Below are 17238 nucleotides of genomic sequence, written 5' to 3'. Positions count from 1 at the left end.
TATAGGACAGATGTTTGAGACCCTGGATTTTCCTAGTCAGGAACCTCTGTGGTCTGTCCAGCTGCTGCATGTGCTTGAGAAGGTAAATGCTGAAGGGGGCATTGTACTCAATAATGGGTCTGATAAGGGAGGAGTACAGGGATGCTATGACCTCCTTGTTCCTGGATGAAATACCCTTACTTATAAGCTGGGCTATTTAGAAAGCCTTCCATAAAATGGAGGCAACATGGTGGTCAAAAGTCAAGTTGCTATCAACCTGGGTGCCCAAGTCCCTCATGACTGATTGCATGCTTAGTATGTTGTTATTAATATGATAATTAGTGGGGACTCCATTTTTCCCCAAAGGGGATAATGATGCATTTCTTGGCATTCAGTTTGAGGCCATGCTTCTAGCACCAGTCATTTATTTGGGTAAGGCCCTCTTGAAGGATGTTCATAGCACTAGGGGAATTTATGACAGCACCCAGCTTGCAGTCATCTGCAAACATGGTCAGCCACAGACCTCTGGTTTTGGCTTGCACCTCAGCAAAGTATATCCCAAACAGTAGAGGCCCCAAGACCAATCCTTGGGGTACACCACTCATTACGTGTCTACTACTAGAGGTGGCTTCCCCTATTTTGATTGAGTGGGTTCCATCAGTGAGCCAGTTAGCTACCCATCTGGTAACATATGGGTTGATGCCTAGCTGGGAGTGTTTATCTATTATGTCTGAGTGGGGAATAGAATCAAAGGCTTTGGCTAGGTCAAGGTAGGCGGTGTGCACCGTATTCCTCTCGTCCATGGCTTTGGTGACTGTTTCGAAGAAGTCAACCAAGTTTAACAGGCATGATCTCCCTTTAACAAAACCAAACTGTGTGGGGTCAAGCATTTGGAGGTTGCCAGTATCCTTGTTTATAAGGTGCATGATAACGCGCCCCATGGCCCAGCACTAATGTCCAAGCCTACACCAAAAAACTATATGAGCACCTACATAGCTGTATGGACTCAGCAATACCTGACAGGACCAAGTCATCTCCCTCAAGGAAGAGTAAACCTGCCTGGTGGACAGCAGCAATAAACAAATTCTATAATAAAAGGAAAAAATTGCTGTGCAGGACCAAGAAAGAGCAGGTGCCTAATTGGAAGCAATCTCTCTTTAGCCTGAACAAGCAAATAAGAACACTAGTAAAATCCTCCAAAGCAAACTTCGAGTTCACACTGGCCAAATCTACTAAAGACAGTCATAAGGCCTTCTTCACATATGTCCGCAGTCTCAAGGGAAGCACCCAGATCTGCTCAGAGCAGGTGGTCAAGGACACCAAATACACAAACATTGTAGATATAGCCAACCTGCTGGCAGACAGTTTCAGTGAAAACTTCACCCCTCTGTCGCCCCTCAGCAAAACAGGACATCCCCAGTACTTGCCCCCCTCCCCTTATCTCTAGGGAGGAATTCATCACTGCCATCTCAAAGGCAAAAAATACAGCCTCTATGGGACCCGATAGCATCCCAGGCTGCGTCCAACATGAAGTCAGGCAGGAACTTGCAGCACCATTAGGCACCATATTCAACCAAATCCTGAGAACTGGCTTCATGCCGGCTAAGTGAAGGACAGCAACTGTCATCCCTTTGTACAAAGGTGGAGCGTCCACTGATCCAGGAAATTATAGACCCATCAGCCTAACTAGCCTGATCTGCAAGGCAATGGAACAGATTATCATGGACTTCATTAACAAGGACATTGGCAACCTCCGGACAATCGACCCCACACAGTTTGGTTTTGGCAAGGGGAGGTCATGCCTGTTAAATCTGGTTGACTTCTTTGAGACAGTCACCAAGGTCATGGACGAGGGGAAGATGGTGCACACCACCTACCTTGACCTGAATAAAGCCTTCGATACTATTCCCCACTCAAGTATAATAGATAAATTCTCTCAACTAGGCATCAATCCATATGTTACCATATGGGTAGCAAACTGGCTCACTGATAGAACCTACCTAGTAAAAATAGTGGAAGCCACCTCAAGCAGTGAGTGGTGTACTCCAAGGATTGGTCATGGGGCCTCTGCTGTTTGGGATATACTTTTCTGAGGTGCAGGCCAAAACCAGAGGGCTATGACTGACCAAGTTTGGAGATGACTGCAGTCTGGGTGCTGTCATCAATTCCCTTATTGATGTGAACATCCTCCAAGAGGGTATCACCCAAACAAATGACTGATGCCAGAAATGTGGCCTTACACTATTGCCAAAAATGCAGTATCATCCCTTTTGGGGAGAGCGACGTCCCCACAGATTATCACATTGATAATAAGGTCCTAAGCATGCACCCATGTTGATAGCAAACTGACGTTTGACCACCATATTGCCTTCATTCTACAGAAAGCTTTCTACATGGCCCACCTCATTAGTAAGGGTATCTCATTCAGGGACAAGGTGGTCATAACACCCCTGTATTCTTCCCTTATAAGACCCATTATTGAGTACAATGCCCCTTTTGGCATGTACCTCACAAAACACATGCAGCAGCTGGACCTCAAACATCTACCCTACACAGATAGGCTAAAGGCCCTGTCCCACTACTCAGTCTCCTACAGATTCCTCAGAGGTGACCTCTGTCTGGCATGCAAAGCAATCTCAGAATCCTCCTTGATGGGACTGCTGCATATCAGGAAGTCAAGCTCCACTCAAGTAACCTGCACGCGCAACTTCAACCTTGTCTGTGACATCAATAGGACTTGTTGACGGGACAGATTTGTGCCCCAGAGACTACCCTTTTGTGGAACAGACTCCCTCTCCATGTCAAGTTGAGTACCTCATTAACCCTTTTTAAGCGCAACCTGGATAGCTAGATGTGGAACAGAAAATACACCCTTGGGATTCCACCTGTGTCCCTGCTTGACAGTGGTATAGAGTGCTGACTTGTTGGAACATGGGTTAAATTGTTGGCTAGGCTTGTAAGGGCCTCAGGGCTAATAGCCTAGTAAATTCCTATGATCCTATGATCCTATGATTCTAATATAGGTGGTTTAGATTTTGATTTCCATTTTCTAGTAATTGCTTTTTTGACAGCCACCATAATTAGACACAGCAACGCCTTACCATGTCTAGACAATTCCAATTCTGTATCACAGCTAAGAAAAAGCATCTCTCGTCAGACCAATCCGCCCACCAAACATCTCTGACAGTGCATCCAACACAAAATTAAACTATTAAAAAATAATAGTCTCATTTTCTGACTGGTAAATTTAAAAAACAAACTTGAGTAATGATATGGCTAGGAAAAGGGTGTTTCATATGCTAATGTGCAGGACTGATGTTGGGGATAGAGGTAGGGGGTAGGGGCAGCCTTAGGATTAGCACATTTTGGCCTTAGCTATATTATCACATGCCTTAGCAAGGGTAAGATGAGATGCCTGCTCTATCAGTCTTTCTTCAAGGAATGCAACAAGACTGAAAAGGAGGGATTTTTCCCTTAAGAAATCCAAATCCATATAAACCTGTGTGTTTTTGGATAATCCCATTTATGACTCCTTCTATGATTTTGCATACCATACTGGTGAGTTAATGAGTCTAAAAGTGATGGGTCAAATGATACTCGGTATCCTACAGACTGTTAAGAGGTTACCTGTTTCTGGCATACAAAGCATCCTGTAACCCAATACTGATTTATTTACTGCACATGAGCAAGTTAAATGGCATCAGAAATACTACGTCTAGAGATCTAAACCTCTTCTTCAGTATCAACAGACCAGATCTGAGGGACAGGTATATCTCACAGAGGATATCAATGCTTTGGAATAGACTCCCCATCTACATAAAACAAAGTTCATTATTGTCCATATTCAAGCACAACTTGGATCTATGGATAGGAAACAAAGAAAAAAAAATACCACTGGACTTCCTCCTGTACTATTAATGGACAGAGGCAGCTCATAAATGCTTTGTCCCATGCATCGGCCCCCCTCAAACTTTCTGTGGTATGAACCCAGCTATTCTTATTAGGGGCAATATGTAATTATCGACCACGGGATGGGTAAGACTAATCTCTAACCAAATGGGAAAGGTTAATTTGACCACAAAAAGGAAAATCATCTAGGACTAAAATGGTCCACAAGGACAGCTAGCCTAGCACTTATCTATGAACTTATAAACCTAAAAGTGTTTGGATATACCGGGACTCCACTTTATGCACTGGTACCACTCTTGCTTGTCACCATATGTAAAGGATGTATCCATGTGGCAGCATTTTGTTTAACATGATAGACAGGGCATTATTAGGGTTTTCCTTAATTCAGTATTGGAAACCTACAGGTATGTTGACTACTTCTTTGGAACTTGAATTTTAATTGCACTTTTGGCAGACATTTTCATATGTGGATTTTATTTATTTGTTTGTGATTGTTAACTGGGTGGAATACTAATCCACATAGTTGTTTTTCAGACTCAGAGCAAGAGCAGTTTCTCATTTAGTCTGAGTCTCACAGTAGGCAAATGGATGCTTATGAGATCAAACTCTGGATCAGGGGAAGCATCTTGTTAACAACTCATAGCCTTAATCCTCTGTGCTAAATGCAAGGGTGTTTCCTTTGTCTCCGGAGCACTCTGATTATATGTCTTTGTTTATAGTGAAGTTTGCAGACAAAATGTGACAATTCAGAACTCATAGAATGAAAGGGATTCAGTATGAATTAAATGCTGGGCAAGAGAGAAATTTAAAAAATCACTCCAATTGTTCTAGGTCAGGAACTCAGTGCACTGCTTAAAAAGCCATGTTTTATCATAGTTTCATCACTGTCAACAGATAATGCACATTTATCACTGATTATGATTTTCTCTTTTTCCCACGATAATTAAGTATATAATACTACTACGTGTGTAAATCATTTTCATCAATTGTAATGCTAGTTTAAGAAGATCTGTAAATCTTGTGCTCTTCCATAGATGTTTTCCATTTGGCGTTCAGTTATACGTGTGATCTCTTTTTCTACAGGTTCATTTATCCTATCTTTGCCTATGGCCATGTATCACAGAACAGAGGTTGGGTACTGGTATGGACTCCGAACATATTGCATTGAGGTTTTCCCCACTGAGACGCTACAGAAAGGTTTTCTGCTTTACACATTCTTAGCTGTCTACCTGTTGCCTCTCATCACAATATGCATCTGCTACACCTTTATGTTAAAACGTATGGGGCAACCTGTTGTGGAGCCAGTAGGCAATCATTTCCAGGTATTCCACCCGCAGTATGCATTTATGTGTATGTGTGATATAATACTTAACTCAATGTACAATTATAGTGAGCTATATCATTAACCAGGGAGAGGTGTGGCTAAGGAACTGAAGGTAATGCCCTTCAAAGACTGCAGTATCTATTTTCATGTTTGACATTTTTAAAGAATAGTCATTCATTTTTTTTGTTGACTTTTTGTTGACTTTTTGCCACATTGCTGCTGTTGTACCACTGTTTCACCCATTTGTCACATGCTATACATTTCTTCCTGCTTCTGCCTACTAGCTGGCATTATTTTACTGTATTAGACCTCACTTTAATCATATCAGCAACTGTATTTTTCATTAATATTGTTTACGAACTGCTTTCTTCTTTAGCCCTCTTCTCCTTTAGAACTACTAGATAAATGGAGGTTAAGGATGCATTTACTTCCACTTATAAATAATACCACTGCATGTTTTCTTTTAGTGGAAATGCAAATTGTGGTTACAGCTGAGTAGGACAGCATATCCAAAAGAATAACTACTTCATTTTAATGGTTCTGCAGTTACCTTGACAATCCTACTCTCAAACAAATTTACATGGGGGAAGGTGCTGTTAAATTTGAACCCTGTCAGTTTAACAGTTTCTGTGAATGCAGTTTGAGTGAAAATGTTTAGTGATAGCACTTTTGGCAATAGTGGAGAATTCTTTTTTCTCTACTGTTGTGTGACCTCAGATTAGGTATATCTAAGTCCTGGAGGTGTGGGGACATCCCTAAACATAGACACCCTTGAAAGTGATTTCGGCAAAGCATTTTCGGTTTCTTTGTGTTTGGTGAAATTGTTGTAGAAGTATCTACATGATTCTGTAACATTATGCTCATTAATTAGCCTAATGAGGCCTGCTGTGCAGCTCTTTGCAGCCTTAGTAAAAGAACTGTAGTGGCATGCAAGCCTTAATAATTTGAACAAGTAAAGTAAAAGGACAAATTGTCATAGGCTCATAGGATCATAGGAGTTTATTAGGCTGTTGACACAGAGGTCATTTCAAGCCTAGCCGTTTCATTACAATGTAATACCATAGATATTTTAGGAAATAGCCAGGATTGTATTTAGTAATGACTGCCCATGTCCAAGAGGGTTGTGGGCATTATTCCTGGTAAGAATTTACAGTGCCCCATCCACTCGTCCAGGTTCCTTTTGAATAGTGTAATAGAGCTGCTCTGTTTCACATGAATTCGTAGGCTATTCAAAAGACATGGCAGTCACTGGGAGACAAATCTATCCTTCCTGCATGTCATATTCAAGTCACATCCCATATTTAGGTCCCTGGAATGGGTAGCTCTAGTCCTGTTTGATTTACGGATCTGCAGCAAATTCATTAGGTTTGGGTCTGAAATTGCTCTGTAAGCCAGGCATAAGTCTCCCCTAAAAAGCCTATGCAATACAGCGTATAGTGACAGAGACTTTAGTTGGTCTGTGCAACGCATGTGCTGGAGTCCCTTGATCTTTGTTTAAAACCTCTGAGGTCTCTCCAATTGCTGCAGATGCTTTGTACGGTACATGCCAACAGGAGCATTATACTGAATTATGGGCCTGATTAGTGATAAGCATAGAGGGGTTATAACCTCCTTTGCTGTTTGGCGATACCTTTACTAATCAAGTGTGCTGTGTAGAAATCCTTACTTACTACAGTAGACACATGGTGGTAAAAGTTAAGGTCGCAGTCTACTTGTGATTCCAGATCCCTTACCACTTCGTAGGTACATAGGGTATTGTTGTTGATTTGATAGTGCGAACGGACATTGTTTTTGCTGAAGGGAATGATGATGCATTTCTTTGCATTCAGTTTGAGACCATGACTATGACACTAGTCATTAGTCTACATAAGACCCTCCTGAAGTATATTGGCATAATTTGGGGATTCAATAGTTGCACCAAGTTTACAGCCATCCGCAAACTTGGTCATCCACAACCCCTTAGTTTTGGTCTGAACTTCTGAGGAGTATATACCAAACAATAGGGGGCCCAGCACTGACCCTTGTGGTACCCTGCTGGTGACAAGTCTGCTGGGTGATGTGGAGTCACCCACTTTGATAGTGTGTGTCCAGTTTTTAAGCCAGTTGGCAGCCCATCTTACAACAAAGGAGTTTACATTCAGTTTGCTAAGTTTATCGGTAATGCCTGAGTGTGGGATTGTGTCAAAAGCCTTTGTCAAGTCAAGGTATGCTGTGTGCTCAGATTTGCCCTCATCAATGGCCATGGTCACATTTTCCAAGAAATCCACCAGGTTTAGCAGGCAGGATCTGCCCTAGACGAATCTGAATTGGGTTGGATCCAGGGTTTGGAGGTCGCTTATGTCTTTAATAATGAAGTCCATAATGATATGCTCCATGGTCCTACATATAAGGCTGGTCAGACTTATGGGTCTACAATTCCACGAGTTTGTTGCTAGGCCACCTTTGTGGAGGGGAATAACTGTTGCTGTTCTCCATTCTGCAGGAACAAAGCCTGTGGTTAGGCTATGATTGAATAGGATACTTAATGGTGATACTAGTTCATGTTTTACCATGTTTAGAAGACAGCCTGGGATGCCATCTAATCCCATAGATCCTGTATTTTTTGCCTTGGACAAGGCTTTAATGACCTGCTCTTCAGATATGTGGGGGGGGGAGTTGTGGGCAAGGTTTGTGATAAGTTTGGAGGGGATAAGGGAGTGACATTTTTGCCAAATCTATCCAGTAGCAGGTTTGCTATCTCTGTGGAGTCAGTGTGTTTGATATCATTTGTCACAAGTTCAGCACATGCTTGGATCCTACCTTTTAGGCTACATACATAGCTGTAGGTGGCCTTATGGTTATCCTTGGCTGTGCTTGTTAAGTTTTTCTCAAAGATGCCCTTAGAGGATTTAACATGTTGTCTTATTTGCCTATTGAGTTTGAGGAAGGTGTTTTTCCATTGTTGGGGCCTCACCTTAGTTTTCTTGGACAACTTTTTGCATTTATTCTAAAGTTTGTTGATGCTGGATGCCCACCAGGGCTTGTTTTTACTTGGGGTCTGCCTCTGATTCTCTTTGAAACAGCCAAGTTTATACACTTATGCAAGTGAATGTACAGGGCTTTAGTGTAAGCTTTGTTGTAATTACCACTTCCAGCTGGGGGTGGGGCTTTGAATGCATTTATACCTACACCTAGGAGGGTATAGTTTGCCTCGGTGAAGTTTTTACTATGAATTTGCTCTTTGTGAGTTCTGGTGTTAGTGCCAGCTCAAATGTACCTAATTTGTGGTCAGATTTAACTAATGAGGGTCAGGCAGTTGTGGCAGTGCATCTGTTTGTCATGTTAGTGAGGACCAGCTCTAATATGTTTAGATGGAAAAAGTTCCATTTGCCAGTGTATGAATAGTTTTTTCCAGGACATTTGAGTTAACAAAGTCAAGGAACTTTTGTGCTAGGGAGATAGAGCTAGAGTAGGTCTCCCAGTTGATGGTGGGATAATTGAAATCCCCAATTACCAGAGTGTTCGGTAATATTTGGATTGACTCCAGTTTGGTCAAGTAGGCTTCGTGCACATCATGACCCATGCAGGGGATCTATAACTGTCTATGACTTGAATGGGGGGGGTCTTAGCCATAGTTACCTGAATTTGTAGAAACTCCATGGAGTTGGCCAGTCTAACTAGACGGGAGGTGAATTTATCTCTAATATAGATAGAAACACTGCCTCCTTTGGTTCCCACACGTTCATTTTGTGATCTGAAGTTGTGGAAAGCATTGTTGCCTTGCAAGGCCAGGATACTGTCTGAGGCCTTGAACCAGGTTTCTGTGACTGCACAGACATCTACATCTTACATTGATAGAACTGCTTCCAGGGTGTGCAGTTTTTGGTTTAAGCTCCTAGCGTTTAGGAGCATAATCCTTATTTTGTTAAGATTGGCACATTTCACGTTGGTAAGTTTGTTTTCATGACCTTGCCTAAAAAGGCACAATAGGGGAGGCAAGATGATTTTCCAGCAGCCAAAAGCCTAGTGGTGCCAGGTGCAAACTGTCTCTGGCAAAGCAGTGAGATTTGTCGACTATGACCTCCCAGGCTGACAGAAACTGGATCCCCTTTGAATGACACCAAAAACTAAGCCAATTATTGAAATCAATAATTTTTGTCTATACTGCGGCATCATTCTAGGTGAGGGTAGTATGCTGCTCAAGGCTACAGACATACCTACCTATGACACATACTCAGAGAACTCAGTCATGTCTCTCTTCATATAGTCCAGCGAGGTATGTCTCAGATCATTCTCTCCAACATGAACTATGACAGAGTTATAACGATACTTGTTACTGAGAGACCTGAGTGCATGAGTGATCTGATGAATCCAAGCACCAGACAGGCAGCTGACTGTGACTTTCTCCTTGTCTGACTTGGTGAGTGGGACATCCATGTGTCTCCCTATGTAATCTCTAATGACAAGAATATTTGTTTCTTTTTTTTCAAAACAAGTTTATTGTTTTAACATATAAGAGAAATATCATAACAATTTTATACAAGTAATTAAAAATAGGTATTATTATAATATTCAACAAAACAACTAAAGTATTTACAAAGACATCCACTACAATCAGATCAATTAATTAAACTAAAATATCATGCTATTGAAATTAAAATTTTTTTAACAAATTTTGTAAATTATCCCATACAATAAAATAAGATGTTTTTCTGTTTGTTAAGAATATTTGTTTCTTGAGTGTTAGGCCTTATAGGCTTGGTAGGTGAGACACTGATGTTGCTATGTGTCATGGGTGCTGTGAGAACTGTGTTAGTTGCAGCAGTCTTGTGTTTTCGAGGTCTCTTGTGTTTTGGTAAGCTTTTTTGAGAGAACCTCTGCGTATGTTGATTAATATATTTGATACATACTATGAGCAGTGGTACAATGTGCATGAGTAGTGGTGGCTGGATTGACAACCTCTTCAGTGTTACTGTTTCGAGTATGAGAGAGCAGGGATTCAAGGTATTTGGTGCAGATACATCTCCCGCACTCTGTACTAGAGTGAGTTATTAGTAGAGGCTTGCCAGTGTACATGAGGCAACTGCTACACTGCCTCAGGAGACCTAACTCAACAAGGTTGGCAGGAAAAACAATGGTAGTCCAACTGTCCATAATGCTAGACTGAAGAACTGTTATCACAAAAGGGGAGGTTCAGGACTGATCAAGGAGGTGCTCAGTAGATGGATATTTCTGTCATTTTTTTTTTTTGTTTTTTTGCTGGTGGTTTAATAGGTCACAGCTCACTAGCAGTATTTCTTAGACCAGAAAAGTACTAGGGATGAGGATGAGACTAATGGGCTACAGATGTATCTAAGGGAAAAAGTGTCAGAGTTATCTGTCCAGCTAGGAGGCACATTTGAGAGGCAGTGCACGATGACTAGCAGAGCACAAACAAGCAGAAATCCTCTTAAATGTGGGGCTTAAATAAATACCGGAACCTAAAAACTTAAAAATAAAAAGGACTAATGAGGGTGCTTACACCAAGCCCTAGACCAACCACTCTTCACCAGACAGGTTCCACTCAGCGCACTTCTCTCACAAGGGTGCAGAAGTGCCCCTTCCAATCAAAGATGGGTTGGAAAATGTGCTCAGAATACAACAGCCACTACAAACAGACCCAGATGCAACAAATGTGTATTTGGAATATGCTACAGCCACTAGCTACCCTAATTTAGGCAAGAAACAATAAAGAAATGTTTAACACAGCAGATAAATAACAGTGAGACACTAAAAAAACATTTTAAACACCCGAAAAACAGCAAAGAGACTCTAAAAAATGTTTTAAACAGCAAACAAATCAGTTATTTAAACACTGCTTGGCAGGAAAACAGAGCAAGAAGAACATATTGCTTTGCAAACAGTGAAAGATACCAGCAATTACTTAACAAACTGAAAAACAGCAGTCAGTAACAGCCTAATTATTGGCTGGGGTTAAGAATTCACCTTTGACACCAGCTGGGTTATTTCTTTCACAGACCACGAGTTTGCTATTTAAAGTAAATTAATAATAGAAATTGCACTTCTGTGGTAGAAGAGGGTCCATTGAATAGGTTAAATCCTGTATGCAGGACATACAGCTCTTTGCAGCCCATCCAGATAGAGTTGAACGGTATGAAAGTCTCAACAATTTGAATAGCGAAGTTGAATCCAAACAACCAATCAATAACAGTTTGCTTGTTCATTGGGCAATGAGAGTTCACCTAAGACAACAAAGAAGTTCTTTTTTTCTCACGAAATAATTAATTCTAAAAGTTACACAACTAATAAAAGTAACCATCTGCTGTTTAAAAATAAAGTAATAATAATTTCTACTTCCCTGTTGAATAGGAATCAATGAGTTGATCAAATCCGGTAAGAAGAGCACAAAGCAGGAGACCTGTTCTGCAGCCCAGCTAAAATGAGCACAGCAATGCCCAAGTCTCAACAGTTTCAGCAGGAAAGACAAAAGGAAACAGCTAGTCAATAACTGCCTACTTGTTGCCTGGAGACTCAGAATTCACCCAGGGCAGCAGGCAATTTTTTTTTTCTCTCACAAAGCACTTAGTTCAAACAACAATTACACAATTAGCAGTGATATGCTTTTGATATTCAAAATAAATGGATAATAATTTCCATTTCTGTAGCTGAGGAAGGATCCATGAGTATGTCAAGTCCAATAAGCAAAGCACACACAGTATGACACCTGTTGTGCAGCTCTGTGCATTCCATCCAACTTGAACACAGATGTTTACACGTCTTACCAATATAAACAACAAAATAACACTTAGGGATTAAGAATTCATCCAGAAAGCTATCAGAGTTACTTTCCACTCAAAACACTTAGCTCAAGTAGTTACATAATTAGAAGCAGAAGCCCTTTATTTAAATAAAATAATAATATCTACTTTCTTAACTAAAGATGAATCAGTCAGTTGGCCAATTCAGGTAAGCAGAGTGCACAGGAAGAGACCTGTTGCACATTTGTGCAAGCCTCAACAATTTAAAGAGCAAAGTAAAAATTCAAGCAACCTGTCCATAACAACCTATTGTTACCCGGGGGGGTGGGGGTGGTGGTGAAGAATTTGTCCAAGAATTTGTCCAGTGCCGCCATGTAATTCTCAACAATTTAAGCAACAAAGAAAAAATTCAAACTGATGATCGATAATGGCATGCTTGTTGCCTAAGTACTGAGAATTTGCCCAGGACTCAAGACCAGTTAATTTCTCTTGAAAAGCACTTAGTTATTTCCACCAGTTACACAGATAGCAGCATCAGCCCTTTTACTACTAAAAATAAATAATTATTTCCACTACCCTAATTGCATCATCATTCCCTTTGGCACAAATAATGTCCTTTCACATGATCAAATCAACAACAATACCGTAAGTACCCATGAAGTGGTAAGGGAGCTGGGATCACACATTGACCGCGACCTTAACTTTGACCACTATGTGTCTACCATTGTAAGGAAAGCTTTCCATGTAGCTCACTTCATTAGTAAAGGCATTGCCTTGAGAACAAAAGAGGTTATAACCCCTCCCCCTACACTCAGCACTTATCTTGCCCATAATTAAGTATAGTGCCCCATTTGGTATGTACAATGCTAAGTACCTACAGCAATTAGAGAGACCTCAGAGGTTTCTAACAAAGAAGATCAAGGGGCTCCCACATGTGCCTTACACAGACTGACTTAAGTTCCTGTCACTGTACTCTGTATTATATAGACTTTTTAGGGGAGACCTATGCCTGGCCTACAGAGCAACCCAAGATGCAAACCTAATGAACTTACTGCATATTCGTAAATCAAATGAGTCTAGGGATACCCGATCCAGGAACCTAAATATGGCCTGTGACTTAAATAGGACATGCTGGAGGGACAGGTTTATTTCCCAGCAACTGCTACATCTTTGAAACAGGTTACCAATTCATGTAAAGCAGAGCACCTCTATGACACTGTTCAAGAGGACCCTAGATGAGTGGATGGGGCATCGCAAATTCTTAGCGGGGATAGCACCCACCACCCTCCTGGACATGGGCAGTCATCACTAAATGCAATCTTGGGTATTAACTAGTACTTTTACGATATTACATTGGGTTGATACGGCTAGGCTTAAAATGACCTCCAGTTTGGTAGCCTAGTAATCTCCTATGACCCTATGATAAGAGGGCTCAGTGATTGGGTCAGGTATAGTGAGCAAAACACACAGCTGGACACCTGTTGTACAGTTCTTTGCAGCCCAGCCAAACAGAGCCAGACATGCTTTAGTTAATGATATAAGGATATGAAAGTCAATGTATAAGAGCCATTATATAGACCGTAGAGGGACCTTGAAATATTCTTCTTTAGTGCTGAAGTGTAGAATAGATGGTATGAAATATGATGGCTGTTAAAACGTATCACTGTGCTGCTTAGCAGTGTAACCTTTTTGTCTAGCAGCGTCGGGGTTATGGGCCCTGGCTACTTTCAATGCATTACTTAACTACCATTCTGGCATGTCTGTCACCTAAATTAAAGTTATGAGTGGAGACTGCATATCATCCTGTAGTCCTTGGTTTGAGTCCTTCAGTCTCCATTTGTAAACCACGTAATTCTGCTCAGATCACAGCAACACAATAATACTTCCATGTTACTCTTGCAAACTCACACTTATACCTAATGGGCTTATATTAAATAAATTAAGATACCAGCCCATTAACATAACCATTATATAGATTCTGGTTTGACACATATGCAGGGTATGAGACGTGCATTCTTATAGCCCCCAAACCCCTTATATATCAAGGTCTCCACTCATGCCAGTCTGCTGGTGGCTTAAGGATGTGGAGGTTTGATCCAAGATGAAAAAAAAATCCTTGCTTTCTTCCTTCCCCATTTGTATTCCTGTTAAGCTGGTTGCAGAATGATATCTTGAAGGTGTGTGCCTATACATCCAGGAAGTGTTTTCTATCTGTCTATCTATCTATCTATCTATCTATCTATCTATCTATCTATCTATCTATCTATCTATCTATCTATCTATCATCTATCTATCCATCTATCCATCTATCCATCTATCTATCTATCTATCTATCTATCTATCTATCTATCTATCTATCTATCTATCTAATCTGTCTATCTATCTATCTATCTGTCTGTCTGTCTGTCTGTCTGTCTGTCTGTCTGTCTGTCTATCTATCTATCTATCTATCTATCTATCTATCTATCTATCTATCTATCTATCTATCTATCTTTCTGTATAGATAGATAAATATAGCTGCATAAGCACACTATTTCCTATGTAATGCAGCAGTATGTTACAGCTGCTGTCTTGACAAGGGAAATCATGCCCCAGACAATGAATCCCCACATCCCCCAAAAAGGAGAGCTATCCTTGCTATTTCATTTTTTTGAATACAATATAGTAGCTGGACCTCAGTATGAGCCACTGATCACTGCTTGCATGCAATGAAGGATGATCCAAATGTGACACAAGACGGTCTGCGACTGAGTCTTTATAAGAGAGAATAGAATTGTTTATACTGAGAGTCGGATGCCCCATGGCCATTTGACTAATAAGACCTGAAGTACAATTTGTTTAATTCAGTATAATTCAGTACAAGGAGACATGCGTACCTGGGTATTTCCTGAGCTCACAAGTATCAGTGGTATTGTATAATGTATTTCTTTTTCTTGCAAGTGTCAGTGAGTGTGGTGTATACATTTCTTTATAATGCATTTGGGTAGGTATTTCCTGAGCTCATGTCAGTCAGTGGTGCTAATTTATTTATTTCTTATTTCCTGAGCTCACAAGTGTCAGTGGTGTTGTATAATGTATTTCTTTGGGTATTTCCTGAGCTCACAAGTGTCAGTGGTGTTGTATAATGTATTTCTTTAACACTACAGTCAGCTATCATCATTGCTTTTTAAGTGTTGTGCAACTCAGGTGACTGTCTCAAGTGTAGCGTTCCATAAATGTAGCAACAGCCAAGAATCTTGTATGTTGCTCCTAGGGAAGTGCTTGCTAAATGTGTGGTTCGAGGCATCTCTGCACAAATAAGAAAAAACTGCAGTCAGTAGACTGTAGTCTAAAATCTTCCCACTGCATGTACACTCACTGTAAGCCAATAATGTTGCATCTTAAATTGTATTGTATCTGGTTCCTATACTGTTATTCAGTTGTCTGTCAGTTTCCCTAATCTTGGTTTCTTGTTCCAGAACATTCAGCACCTCTCAGAAAGGTCAGCTGCCATGAGGGCCAAAGTCACAAAGATGGTGGTTGTGATTGTGCTTCTATTTACAGTGTGCTGGGGGCCTATCCAGCTGTTCATACTTTTTCAAGGATTCTATGTGAAGTTTCAAGCCACCTATGAGACCTATAAGATAAAGACCTGGGCCAACTGCATGTCCTATGCCAACTCCTCCATTAATCCTATTGTGTATGCCTTCATGGGAGACAGCTTCAGGAAGTCCTTCAAGAAAGCATTTCCTTTGTTGTTTCAGAGGCGGGTACACGACAGTGCCATGGAATCGGGATCCAGAAATACAGAGATGAAGTTTGTTACAGAGAGGACATGATTTACTTTTTCTCTTATCACTATGAAGTAGCAGAATATATAAAAATGGCAAATACACAGAAAAGCTGGTGGGATACAGAACAACAAATAAAATGTTTTCACAAATAGATCTTTATTTTTTTTTATCCACAGTTACATAACTTTTACTGATGCTTATGGTTAAAGATAAATACAAAATAAATGCAAGCAGTACATCAGAGTGTAATACTCTTCTCTCTTCATGACAGAAGTATGCCGGCATGTTCCAAGTATTCCAGCATAGGTAATGTACTGATCCAGGTACACTGTTTGTGAGGCTTATTAATCAATCAAACAACCGATATTTATTTATTTTTTATTAGTTAGTAGGTAGGTGGACTGGACTACCTGGCCCTTTTCAGGCATGTTCTACTTACAATAAAGAATGAGAAGATTTTCTTCACGCTTATAGAAATAAATCCACTACAACAAGTAAAGCAACTTGATAAAAGACAATATGAGTGCAGCCACCAACCAACAAGTGGCATAAATACTGAAAGTTAAGGTGTTGCAGTAATTTACTTTAGCAAAAAAGTAGGCTAGATGACCCCAGTGGGACAATGCCAGCAAGCGTATTATGTGAGGAATGTTATTATTCTGTTATGAATGGATAAGCATGACGAATGTCACCTTTTTTCCGAAGCAAGACAGATCCAAAGTGTTGTGAAAACTACGGAAAATACTTTGGAATTTGTGTCCAGTGTGACACAAGGAATGGCAAATGTAAGGTGGGAAATGCTGGATGAATTGAGGGATCCAAAAGGCTCATTAAATCTCAGCTCTTTTAATAAAGAAGGATGGTTCCCTAGATAAAGTAGCTTGTAAGTCAGGAAGGCTGGCAGCAACTTACCTCTGTGGACAAAAGGAAGTTGTTTTGCTTTAGAAAAGAAAAATAAAAAAAAAATGGTGTTCCCTCCACTGAGAATTAGCTATAAACCTGAGTTTGTTGCTTGACATGCACTACATACATTTTGTTGGAGACAGGAGAAGATATGCTCATTATAAAGACATGTTCTAGCATAGACAGTATCTCTTTCAAATGTAGATCTGCATATGCCAAAGTGCGGACAAATTTAAAAGACTTATCTCATGTTCTTAGAACAGATCTGAGTGGAAGCCATGGGAGTTGTGAACGTGTCAATGTAAGATAAAGTCAGCTGCATTTCTGAATTTCTTAAGGCACCCCAAAAATGTACAAACTGAGTGAGCAACAGACCTTCAGAGTGTATTGACAGGCACCAAATCCTGGCTAGCAGTATGACGTTGTAGTTCAGATAATGGTTTGTATTACTTACCTAAATTTAATTACCATACTGCCTGATCTGAAGAGTCATTGCACACTGTTTCTCAAATAATTACATGTACCTTGTGAACCAAATAATATCTTCCCAAAAGTGCGTCTTTCATGTGGCCACCATATGCACCAGACAATAGTCTATTAGAGCTCTGTTCAC

The 17238-nt window shown here is 40.5% G+C and overlaps 1 protein-coding gene across 1 annotated transcript in view; it reads left to right on the top strand.

Annotated features, from left to right (window-relative positions):
- LOC122810964 (G-protein coupled receptor 54-like) overlaps window positions 1-15840 on the top strand; it is a 569191-nt gene extending 553351 nt beyond the window's left edge. The window contains exons 4-5 of the mRNA XM_044082492.1: window positions 4972-5210; window positions 15408-15840. Coding sequence (XP_043938427.1) covers window positions 4972-5210; window positions 15408-15767 — 599 coding nt within the window. The 3' untranslated portion in view covers window positions 15768-15840. The remainder of the gene's footprint in view (window positions 1-4971; window positions 5211-15407) is intronic.
- The last annotated feature ends 1398 nt before the right edge of the window (window positions 15841-17238 follow it).

This window comes from Protopterus annectens, chromosome 9.part0, assembly GCF_019279795.1.
Source record: "Protopterus annectens isolate FY-2018-M chromosome 9.part0, PAN1.0, whole genome shotgun sequence".
NCBI lineage: Eukaryota > Metazoa > Chordata > Ceratodontiformes > Protopteridae > Protopterus > Protopterus annectens.
Note: the sequence above shows the minus strand (reverse complement) of the source record. Positions and strands in the feature narration are given on the sequence as shown.